Here is a 12,429-nt window from a genome sequence, read left to right on the forward strand (position 1 = left end):
AAGTTGCAACCATGGCATACATGAAAGAACCACAGGTTGATGTATAAGGTATGCCTTTCATCGCAGTAGTAGCTGCATTATCGTTTGGGCAATTAGCTTTGCTAAGCTTTGTATATGGTGGTAAAGGTATGCCAAGAGGCTTAGCATTAGCCATATTAAATCTGTCAAGTACTTTGCCCATGTACTTGCCTTGTGAGAGAAACAACAAGTGCTGCCCTCTATCTCTTTTAATGCGTATGCCCAATATGTATTCAGCTGCTCCCAAATCTTTCATTGAGAAGGCTGAACTCGGTTGCTTTTTAAGAGTATGTAAAGTACTCTTATGCTTTCTTGCAATCGGCATGTCATCCACATATAAAACCAACACAATAAGGCTTCCATTATTAGCCTTCTTAGTGTATAAGCAGTGATCTACATGGCTGCATTTGAATCCATGGCTAAGCATAAAAGTATCAACTTTTTATACCACTGTTTAGGGGCTTGTTTCAGCCCATATAAGTTGTGTTTCAACTTACAAACTAAATGCTCTTTCCCTGGAATAGCAAAGCCTTTGGGCTGTTTCATGTACAGCTCTTCATCCAAGTCACCATGAAGAAAAGCAGTCTTTACATCCATCTGATCCAACTCTAAATCCAAGGATGTAGTGAGAGCAAACAAAACACAGAGCGTAGTCATCTTTACCATTGGTGAAAAAACCTCCCGGAAGTCTATGCCTTTCTTTTGTATATAGCCCTTAGCAACCAAACGTGCCTTGTATTTGGGCTTCCAATCAATACATTTCACCTTATAAACCCATTTATTAGGAATAGCTTTCCTATCCTTGGATAAAGATACAAGCTCCCATGTGTTATTCGCATACAAAGACTTCATCTCTTCTTGCATAGCAAGCTCCCACTTTCTCTTGTTTTCGCATGACTATACCTCTTTAAATGTCAAAGGCTCACCTTCATCAATCTACAAAATGAAATCCAAAGATGGCTGAAACCTCTGTGGTTGCCTTCTGACACGTGTAGAATTTCTTACCCAATGATTTGTATTGATAGGCAATGGGCTACATCCTCAAGTATGTGCACACCATCACCTAGTGGCTGGTTTTTAGCATTCTTTTGCTGCTATAATCTGTTTTCAGCATGTTCTTGTTGCTGTCCTATTTCATCATGCACATCAATTTACTGTCCAATATCTTCTGGCTATAGCACGATAGGTTGCTGATCATTTTCAGTATCAAAAGGGATAGAATCTTCAGCTAATGGTTGCTGAATGACTAGCTGTTCATGCTGAAATTTGACCTTCTTCTTGTCAAGGTCACCATGTGTAGCATTTTTCAGCAACTTTGCCTCATTAAATACTGCATCTCGGCTGTATACTATCTTCCTATCCCGAGAAACACAAACTCTATATCCCATCTCTCTCTCATCTCCATATCCCATGAAGATGCCCTCGATGGATTTCACGTCTAGTTTAGTCCTTTGATTTACAGGAATATGCACAAAAGCATCACAACCAAAGAAATGCAAATGGTCATATGAAGCAAGTTTGCCAAACCAAACCTCTTTAGGAATGACATTTTCCAATGTATGATTGGGAGAGCAATTGCACACATGAACTACAGTTTTAAGAGTCTCTCCCCAAAACTACTGCGGGAGAGTAGCTATGGACAATATGCATTCGACTCTCTCACAAAGTGTGCGATTATATCTTTTAGCCACGCCATTTGATGCAGGATTGTAAGGGACTCTCAACTCCCTCTCAATGCCATGCATCTTACAAAACCTTTTGAAATCATTAGAAGTATACTCGCCCCCATTATCCGTTCTTATAACTTTTAACTTAAGCCCTTTCTGTGTGGTAACAAAAGCATGAAACTTTTTAAAAGCATCTAAGACTTCCTTTTTGCTCTTTAATACATACACCCATGACTTTCTACTGAAATCATCAATAAAAGTAACAAAGTACCGTGTACCCCCATGTGAATTAACAGGCATAGTGCACACATCTGAATGTACTAAGTCAAGAGCATTGGACTTCTTAACAACACCAGAGTAATAAGGAGACTTCACATGATTTCCATATATGCAATCATTACAAAAGTCGAGATCAGAGCCTTTTACATTAAATCTCTTTGGAGAAGAGAGAACTTAAAGGCCTTTCTGGCTCATATGGCCAAGTCTTTTGTGCCAAAGTTCCATCTGTGAATGAACGTCAAGCACATCCAAAAACTTGTAAAGTAATGCTTTACAATGCAAATAATATAGAGTCCCCTTTTTGTTGCATTTAACAATCAGCATAGAGCCCTTGTGGATCTTTCAAGATCCACCACCAAAGATAGTAAAATATCCACTTGCATCGAGTTGCCCAACTGATAGTAGACTTTTCTTTATGCCAGGTACATATTTAACATAATGCAAAATCAGCTCTTGGCCATTTTCAAGGGCTAAGTGAATGGTGTCTACACCCTCTATTTCACAAGCATAATTGTTGTCCAAGTAAACCTTGTGTAAGCAACCTGAAGTGTATTCAAAAAATGACTCCAAAGAGAGAATGCCATGAAAAGAGGCACCGCTGTCCACTATCCATGATTGAGATAGCCCATCATGAGCTGAAAGTAAGGCATCAATCACCTCCTTTTTAGTGATGTGCATATCACTTACTGTTACCATAACATCTGCATCATTACATGAGGCTGCAACAAGTATCTCTCTAGTGTCAAATAGGTCTTCAATGATCACACTAGATGCAATATTTGCCTTTGCTACTTCTTTTGAGAGAGAGCTATCATAATATTTCTTGTTATCCTTCTTTTTCTTTGCTTGTTGTTTCTTTCTTTCTTGCTCTTTCTTGTAGTAGCGACAATCAGGCCTTTTATGCCATTTACGTCCACATTGATAGCAAGTGACATCTTGCTATTTGCCCTTGCTTTTACTTCTGCTTTTGCCTTTATTTCTTGCATTACCTCTCTTTTCTGACCTGCCTCTAAGATGATAAGTTGAACCACTGCTTTCTCCACTGGACTTTCTTCTAATCTCTTCATTGAGAATAGAGCCCCTAACACCATCGAAGATTAAAGCAGGGTTGTTGCTCAATGAAACAACCAAAGACTCCCAGCTATCAGGCAAAGTCATCAATAAGAAAATGACTTTCAGTTTATCATTGAAGGGCTGCAAACCAGAGTCCTACAACTGGCTCAAAATCCCTGTGAAAGCACTCAAATGCTTCAATGCTGGCTTAGACTCATTCAACTCCATGTTTACAAGCTTGCGCATGAGATGCACTTGATTTACTGGGGTTGTATTTTCATAAGTATCCATCAACTTTTTCCATATGGCATGAGCTATATCAAGATGCTTAATGTCCGTCAGTACATCATTAGATACACCCATTTTAATGTATGCAATGGGCTTCTTGTTGAGTCTAGCCCAATCCTCATCTGTCATAGTTGCACAATTGACTTCCAAAAGAGCATCATCACAATTCTTGAGAAACAAAATGCCTTGCATCCTGTCCTTCCACAAGTCAAAACTAGTGCCATCAAATCTCTTGATTTCAAGAAGGAAATTAGTGTCACTAATGTTGAAGCATTTGCAGTCATTTTTCAGCAGTGTACCCAAAGAACAATACTGCAATTTATAACAGCAAACAATGAGCTGCATATTCAGTTAATATCAGCCCAAATTTTCAGTCAATGAGAGCAAGGTTTAGTCCAAGTACATGTACAACAGTAGAATACATCACTGCCAATTGACCCCCACTTCAGCAGTATCACCAAAAGTACATCTGCAATTATCCCAGATCTGCAAATGATTACTAAGACTGCTGGAAAATGACTGTTTAGCAATACATCAACTCAATGGGAGCTGCCCAACATATGTACTGCATACATATGTGACAAGTACTTTTGATACACAAAAGAAACCAAGATTCTCTACAATTTCTTCAATATTTCACAAGCGGGAGATGAATCTCATTGCTTACAGCACCAAGATTGCATCAACAATGTTTCCAATATACATTTCAGACATCATTTTTGACAAAATTCTCAAATTCCAGCAAAAGCCCCAAAATTTTACCGACAATTCCGCATCGACTAAATTGATACATGGACCCGAGACCATAAAACGGGAAAAATTTGCCAAAATCTTGCAAAAGCCCCAAAAATTCTTAGGTCAATATTGCACCAATGTCAACAAATTTGACTCTGCTAAGCAAAATTTCATTGATATGAGAACAGCCCCAAAATTTTTGGAACCAATGTGTGCAATTTCTGGTCAAATTGTCTTGTTATGTATGACCAGCATCAAATTTGGGAAAACCCCCAAATTTTTGGGCATAAGGATGCACTGGTCTGAAGATCGTGCTTGCACATGCGAACCAGAACTTAAAATAAGTCACTTCACAACCAAAAAGAAAGAATTATTGGCTGGTGCCCACGTTGACCTCACATGTGACGTCCAATGCCTCTGCCTGGCCCCGTCAACCCATATTGCGTGTCTGCACTGGCCCCGTGTTAGTCCCGTTTGACGTTGACTCATCAAATTTGGTCGCCCGCTGGTGTGCTTGATGCCCGGTGGTGCGCCTAATGCCCGCTGGTTGCCTTTCGCCTTAACTTGACCTGTGCTGGTCGCTTTTTCCTCAGCTCGACCTGTGTTGGTTGCTTTTACCTCAGCTCAACCTGCTGCACACTATCCTGATCTGCCTCACGTGGAGTGCTGTCTGTCGACTGGATCCTGTCTCGCGACCTTTGACACTCTTGGGAAGCCCGAATGCTGTAACCAACTGCTCTGATACCAGTTTGTTGAGCTGGAGTGTTGACTGAATGTCAGACTGGAATGAGCAGTGATAGAGTTGAGAGCTGAGAGAATCGAGTTAGAGTGTACCGGTGTGTTGCACGGTACACAAATAATAAAAATGTATTTATATGTTAGGGTACAAGTAAAGGGTGTGTTTACACTCGTAAGTTTATACACACAGGTTTAATGGGAGTTTACACCCAACAAGTGTTACTACCCAAGTTCCACTCATAGTCATAGCACTTTCCCCTAGCATTTGATTGTTGGAGTTCTCTTATCAAATGCTTTTATAGATGAGATTGAACCCAACACATCAATCTTGACCATGAGTCGTAAGAGTTCTCCATTAAGAGAGGGATGGTCTAAAAGTCAAGATGGCCAAATATAGGCAATTACTCACCAAGTTCGTCATCACTAGCTCATCGAAGTTAGATGATGATCAAGCTACACTATTTTTCAACAAGCTGCCCTCAAAATAGTTCCACTTTTACCCTGATTGCTAACCTTTTATGAGTTTGAATGTCCGCTCTTGCGTTATGCAAGGCTACATGACCAAGTTCACAAAAAGACCTCCTCCCCATTTTAAACTTTCAAAGGGTGATGTGGCAATAACTCTCAAGAAGGGATGGAAAGTCCTAAAAAAAGTTGACACCCCTTCTTTTGATGGAAATAAACGAACAAAACCGATTTGGCAGCAGTTGCATAAGAAGAATAGATATATCATATTGTACTCATTGTCAATGCCTAGGTTATGCGGAAGATGAGTATCATGATAAGGCCTATAGATGCCCACTTGAATCATCTGCTCAGTAGACTGTGGTTGTACCCATGTGTGGTACTCCCCTTGGACAGACAAATAGGGGTCCTCCAACACATACACCTATTGCACCCATCCTAGTGTATGTGTTGAAGGACCCACATTTATAGAACTAGTTTCCACCCATCCTAGTAGCAATCCATTGCACATTTGGCATATGCACAGCCCCCTAAGCTGGCACCTTTCAAGACACCTAAAAATATGGCTGACTAGTTTTGCACACGAGCCACATTTGACTTCAAACCACACACATTTCGCCACCCTTTCAAGGGTTCACGATGCTGCCATGGTTTGATTAGCTTCTCTACCTCATCATGATTTCCCTTGGTAGAGAACTGCTGAAGGACATCTGTGAGGGTGGGCACACCCTTAGACTAACACCTTCTAGGCCCTTGGGATACCATGGGCTAGTCCATCCTTAGGTCAATCTAGCATTCACTACTATTCCTAGATCCTTTGGTTATTCAATCCGGCCCATAGACTAATTTCCTTCGGCTAAGTACCTTCAAGACTTCATTTATCTTCCACCACACATATTTACTCATTCATTGTAAATTTATATTGCATTTAACTGTTTCAGCTTTGCTTTGTTTTTCTTAGCTTAGCACCAAAGCATGCCAATATAAAGTATTGACATGCATGTTTTGGCCTCTTCTAGTAGTCACATGTTGGGTTTTGTCTTTCAATTAAGGACTAACATTATACGTATGCACCGGTCTTGATTGGGCTAGAGAGACAGTTTGTTGGCTGTTCCAAGGTCTGTCTTGGTGATCCTTATTTCTTTGATCAGTATGGAGGCTTCCCTCCTGAGGCGGAGCTTTATGCATCTCTTTTGATTCTACCATGGTAGCTGCTTCTTTAACACAGCTCTTCCAGTTGGGGCTGCTTCCACATCTGCTTCTTCATTAGGTTCTTGGCACCACATGGCTGACATCTGCTCTTCCTCTGCCTTTAGTATTGCATCCATGGTTTGATAGGGGGTTTCTTTCCCCACATGGTACATACAAGTCTCAGCATTGTCTTCTTGTCTTTGACATCAGCATCTTGTGAACAATTTTTTCCCATGCTCACATTGTCCAAGTAGCACTTTGCTCCATGAGCATACCCCTTATGCATTACTCCTTTTGCATGCACATTGTATGTACATGTTGGGTGCTTTGGTTGGGATGAAAATATATCAAAGTGAACCCATGTATTGTGTGGTAAACTTCCCTTTTACCTCTTTGAGCGGAGCATACATGAGCACTCCATTGCTAACCCAAGGTCCCGAGTAGCTATCACACTATATCTACTACCATTTTCCTTTTTTATGGAGACCCTTGATTGTGGGTGTGTATTATTGGGTCTTACTTTTATATCAACTAAGGAGCCAATGCCAATCAAATAAATCCGAAAGAAAAGGTCCCATTCAATTGGGCTATTCAAAGAACATATTCATTGCCTGATCCTGGTAGGTACTTGGACAAGTTCTTCCATGTTGTTGCTAGCCTGCACATGACAACACCTGCTGTGTTTTGCCTATCGACTGGTGCTGTGTGAGGGCAGGGCAGGCCTCTGAATGGAGGAGAAGTGGAGCACCAGGGTGAGGGGCACTGCAGGTAGGTCCTATTCAGCTGTCACATCCTGGACATCAAAATGCAAATGACAGTTCTGTGGATGACCTTGTGGCAGTCCTTATGTCAGCAGAAAGTCCCTCCAGTAGTCACTGGTAGGGCTTTCATTCCGCAGGTTGGCATGTCATGTCGTTGTACTCAAATCTAGGTGTCATGGTGGCATCTGTTGAACTCACATCAAAATATCAAAATGCCACAATCTTTCTTGCTCTTTTACTTGATCACTTCCTACACTTTGCTTCACTACTTGGTGTCCCTTTTGATTGTAGAAAGTGTTGGGTTTTCACTCACACCTACGCTCACAGAGGAGTGTCGGTGATTAGTAGGACACTCCGGCACTTTTTACTCTCGGTACGAGAGGTTTTTTCCCCTAGACTTATTGTCCTCTTTCATATGTGCTTATGTCACACACTTACGGCCACTTATTGTGTTCGGGTGTGAACACCCCCTACAACCCTAAGGTTAAGGGTTGTACTTTGTACTTTCAGATCACACTCTTTCAATCTATTGCATTGGGTGTCGTGCTTCACTCTCCACACTGTCTATTGCGCTCTGAGCTGAACTTCAATCCTCTCTCCATATCACATTCGGTATCGGAGTTGAGGCTCTGCTTAGCCTCTAGGAGTCCCGGTTCAGTACAGATCATCACTCACATTCGTTCTACAGCTTCTTCACGAGAAGCTTGGCTAACTTTGGAGTAGATGTTTGCTTGTAAGAATGAGACTTGCATCTCTTTCTTAAAGAAAGAGCTTGAGACATTTAAGATGGATGAGGGTGATTCTATGCAAGATCACTTGAACAAAATTCAGGACTTGAAAGAGCAACTTATGAATGTTGATGAGTACTACATTGAACTCATTACCTCCTTCATACTTGGCTTTTCATACTGCCCTAAACCTCACAATGAGGATTGCCCCACAACCTATTTTCTTTCTTCAGTTAGTCAGTTTGCTTCTAGAGGAGGAGTAAACAAGAAGAAATAGTAGTGTGGATATCATAGCCTCTAAGAAGGCTTTTATGGCTAGACAAAAGGGAAAAGACGGCTAAAGAATGCTCTGCAGAGCTCTGGGGCTTCAGGCACCTCACAAGGAAGTAAAAAACAAGGGGACACGCAAGCCAAAAAGGGCAAATTCCATTATTGCAAGAAGCCAGGCCACTACATCACTGAGTGTAGAAAGTGCATCGCCAAGGAGAAGAAAAAGGAGTTAGGAATGTTTGTTTCTCATGCTCCTTTCACTACCACTGAGTTTGCATCCTTTGTTGCAGACAGGGATTATTGCTTTTACACACATGCAATTATGACACTTCTTGGGCTGATCGAGCATTTAGCTCTATTGAGGATGCAAGTACTTGGTTTTTCGACAGTGGTGCTTCTAAGCACATCACATCTCGCAGAGATTTATTTGCTTCTGTTGGTGCAGCTCTAGTTGGCAAGTCTGTACAGTGTGCCAACAATGCATCATACCTTGTTAGAGGTATTGGGGAGATTGTGCTCACAGCCATTGATGGCTCTATTCTCTGCCTATAGGATGCTTTGTTTGTGCTAGGTATAGAAAAAAATCTGCTCTCTATTTCTTCTTTGGCATGTTGTGGATTGTAGGTCACATTTAATGATGACAGATGCATGGTGAGAGATAAGGAATGCATGACTTTGGTCTTGACTGACACTTTATGTCATGGGTTATATGAGTTGGATGCTCTTTCAGATGATCAGTCAACGTACATGGCATCCACTCTTACTCCTGCTATAATATAGGGAGAGTTATGGCATGCTCCGATGAGGCATGTGAACTTTGGTAGCTTGATGCTCTTACAGTATATACAGATGCTAGATGGATTACCTCTTCTGGAGAGACCTCTTGAGCACTTGTGCGAAGGATGTACTTTGGGGAAAATGCATCGGTTTTTGTTTCCCCGTGATGTTGCTTTAGAGCCACAGCCAGGTTACAGTTAGTGCATTCAGATGTATGTGGGCCTATGCAAACAAAGTCATTGGGAGGATGTTACTATTTTGTGACTTTTATTGATGACTTTACTCGATTTTTCTGGGTCTATTCTTTGGTAAAAAAGTCAGAAGTGTATGATGCATTTTTGGCTTTTGTTGCACTTGTTAAGAACCAATTTGACTGTACAATAAAGACTCTCTGTTCGGACCGAGGGGAGGAATATATGTCCTCTGTGCTGAATTCTTTTTTGAAGCAGAAGGGCATTGTTCATCAGTTCACAATTGCTTATACTCCACAACAGAATGGGGTTGTAGAGAGGAAGAATCGGTCACTCATGGAGATGGCTAGATGTATGCTGAAAGCAAAGAGCTAGACACACTGTTTTTGGATGGAGACTGTTACGTGTGCTTGTCATGTTTTGAATTGATACCCCACTAAAGCATTAAAGAAAATTACACCTTTTGAGGCTTGGAACAGCAGGAAACCTTCTGTTGGACACTTTCATACCTTTGGGTATCTTGCATATGCATGCATTCCCTAGGTACTTAGAAAAAAGTTGGATAACAAGGTTGTCAAATGCATTTTTGTGGGATATAGTAGTGAGAGCAAAGGCTACAAACTCTATGATCCTGTCTCTAAAAAGGTGTTTGTCAGTAGGGATGTACTCTTTGATGAAAAATCAGAATCATCCCTTGTTGGTTTAGACACATATCAGGCTGCCCATGATGTATTTGAAGGGCTATTGCCCATTTCATTTGGTGATTGAGCTGGAGTTTCAACAAGTGAACTTAATGTTCAGCCAACTGCTCCATTGGAAAATGCAGAAAATCAATCATTGGCTGATCTGAATATTCAGCAAAGTGCTGAAACTGAAATTCAGGAAGAGCTTATGCACAGTCAGGAGGCAAGACAAATGCCTAGATGGTATTTATAGACTATGAAAGATAGTCATTTGGATGCATCCATGACTGGTCGTACTAGAAGGAAAGCTCATATGCATGATATTGCACATACCATGGAGTTTGTTATGGCAGCAAGCACAGCTGATGATGAGGAACCTGAATGTTTTGAGGATGCACAACAAAGTGTGCATTGGATAGTAGCAATGCAAGCTGAATTGGATTCTATCACTAAGAATTAAACATGGGATTTAGTGTCTTTGCCCTTTGGGAAGAAAGCCATTGGAACAAAATGGCTCTACAAGCTGAAACGGAATGCAGATGGATCCATTGACAAATATAAGGCAAGGCTTGTAGCTAAATGCTATGCACAAAAAAAAGGCATTGACTATGAGGAGACATTTGCTCCTACCTCCCGAATGACGACCACCAGGTCTATGGTTGCTTTGGTTGCCCATTATGGATGGACTGTGCATCAGTTGGATATTAAAACTGCATTTTTACATGGGAAACTTCATGAGAAAGTATATGTACAACAGCCCATTGGTTTTGTAGTTGAGGGATCCGAACACTTGGTTTGCAAGCTGAAAAAGGCTTTATATGGTTTGAAACAAGCTCCTAGAGCTTGGTATGCAAAGATAGATGCCTTTTTGCTCAGCCAAGGGTTTATAAAGAACTCATTTGAGTCTACCTTTTATGTATGTAAAGAGGGGGGGATCCATACTGATCATTTCTCTATATGTTGATGATCTTTTGCTTACAAGGACACATGCTTATCAGATTTCAGTATTCAAATAAAATTTGCAGCAAACTTTTGAAATGTCAGACTTGGGGTCTTTGCATTATTACTTGGGCATTCAGTTCATACATGAAGCTAGAGGTATTGGTTTATCACAGTCAAGGTACATTGGTAAACTTCTTGAGAAGTTTGGCTTATAGGATTGCAAGCCAGTCTGTACACCAATGGAACCTGGACTAAAGCTGTCATTACATGATGACAGTGATTTGTTGGATATACACACATATGCTCCAGCAATTGGATGTCTTATTTACCTATGCTCCAACAGTTGAATGTCTTTCTCATTGGTCTTGGGTTTATTCTTCCAAAGAGGGAGGGTAAAGAAAAGGAGCATTGACAACACAATTTCTAATCCTCATCTGAACGTTTGATAAGAATGCTGTAACATGCTAAATGGGATGTTGGATACAAGAAAAGCCTCAACAACCTCCTTAACATGTGAGCCTCTTTAGGAAGTGCCACTGAGACCAGTCTAACTAAAGATAAATTGAGTGTTTGAGCATGCATGGAACAGAACAAGCATACAATGTACAGTCATGTAAAAGACATCCGCATGATTACGAGGTCTCCATTGCCTTTGTGTTATCATTACGAATTAGCAAAGCTATATTAAGTGGCCTGAGAGAATTTCATTTGTGCAGATCAGAGACTGAGTATCTTTTACAAAGAACACACCAGAAACTTAAGAGGCTCATTGCACTAATTATACCACAAATAAATACCTGCAAAGGTTGAAAAGTGCCTGCAAACAATTGAAGGAAAACCGGCTACAGTGAGCTGGTAGAAGTGCAGCCCTTTCAAGTGGCAAAGCTGATGTCCGAGATGCACAGCGGTCTAACACATCAATAAGTCGTCCAATAACCTTGAAAAACCAGAGCACAACACAGATGCACAGGCTATAAGATCTGTGTGTACAGAGACTTATACGCAATTTTCATATAATAATTGGTACCTCCACAGAAGCAGTTTCACATGTTTTGAACACTTTACTGCACAGTACGTCCAGCACCTCTTGCTCAATTATTTCATCAGACTTCACTGCATCTTCACTTTGACTGTCTGCTCCTAGAGTAACAGCACGACCGCAGCAACCTACAAGGAATGTTTCATACACATCTGCTAGTTCTTTCCAAAAGCGTGGTCTTCCTGGTCCAGTTGGCATTGTATCTGCCTCCAATTTTTGAAGTTGCTCATCTGAAGATATAAATTCAAGGTCCTGAAGCAGGATGCCATTAAATGCAGCTGCAGAAGATTTCCACAAAGATCCATGAGGAGAATCTCGTCGACTACACATACACCTGTGGCAGATCCATATAAGCTATGAGTCCTTTTGTGACAGATGATTTCAATTGAAATATTATACGTTCTGAAATTCTGGAGGCCACTCTAATCATGGTTGATAACCCAAAGGCACAAGCAGCAAACTGTCAAACCCTTTCAGACAAAAGTTTTCTTAAACAGATGGGTAAATCCAGAAATCAAACTGTTTGTGAAGGGAATCCAGCTTTATAGAAAATATATTCATAAACATATCAACAAAGAGCAGATTAGCATTTTTCTTAAACAAA

The 12,429-nt window shown here is 40.8% G+C and overlaps 1 protein-coding gene across 5 annotated transcripts in view; it reads right to left on the bottom strand.

Annotated features, from left to right (window-relative positions):
- Positions 1-12,429, bottom strand: part of LOC148032054 (ARM repeat superfamily protein) — a 176,847-nt gene that overhangs the window by 9,090 nt on the left and 155,328 nt on the right. For all 5 annotated transcript variants that reach the window (XM_087682675.1, XM_087682673.1, XM_087682672.1 and 2 more), the window contains 2 exons: positions 11,814-12,159; positions 11,584-11,723 (listed from right to left, as the gene is read on the bottom strand). In XM_087682675.1, the coding sequence (XP_087538801.1) occupies positions 11,584-11,723; positions 11,814-12,159 (486 nt within the window). The remainder of the gene's footprint in view (positions 1-11,583; positions 11,724-11,813; positions 12,160-12,429) is intronic.

This window comes from Lygodium microphyllum, chromosome 8 (assembly GCF_053477565.2).
Source record: "Lygodium microphyllum isolate KBCC chromosome 8, Lygodium_microphyllum_v1.1.10, whole genome shotgun sequence".
NCBI lineage: Eukaryota > Viridiplantae > Streptophyta > Polypodiopsida > Schizaeales > Lygodiaceae > Lygodium > Lygodium microphyllum.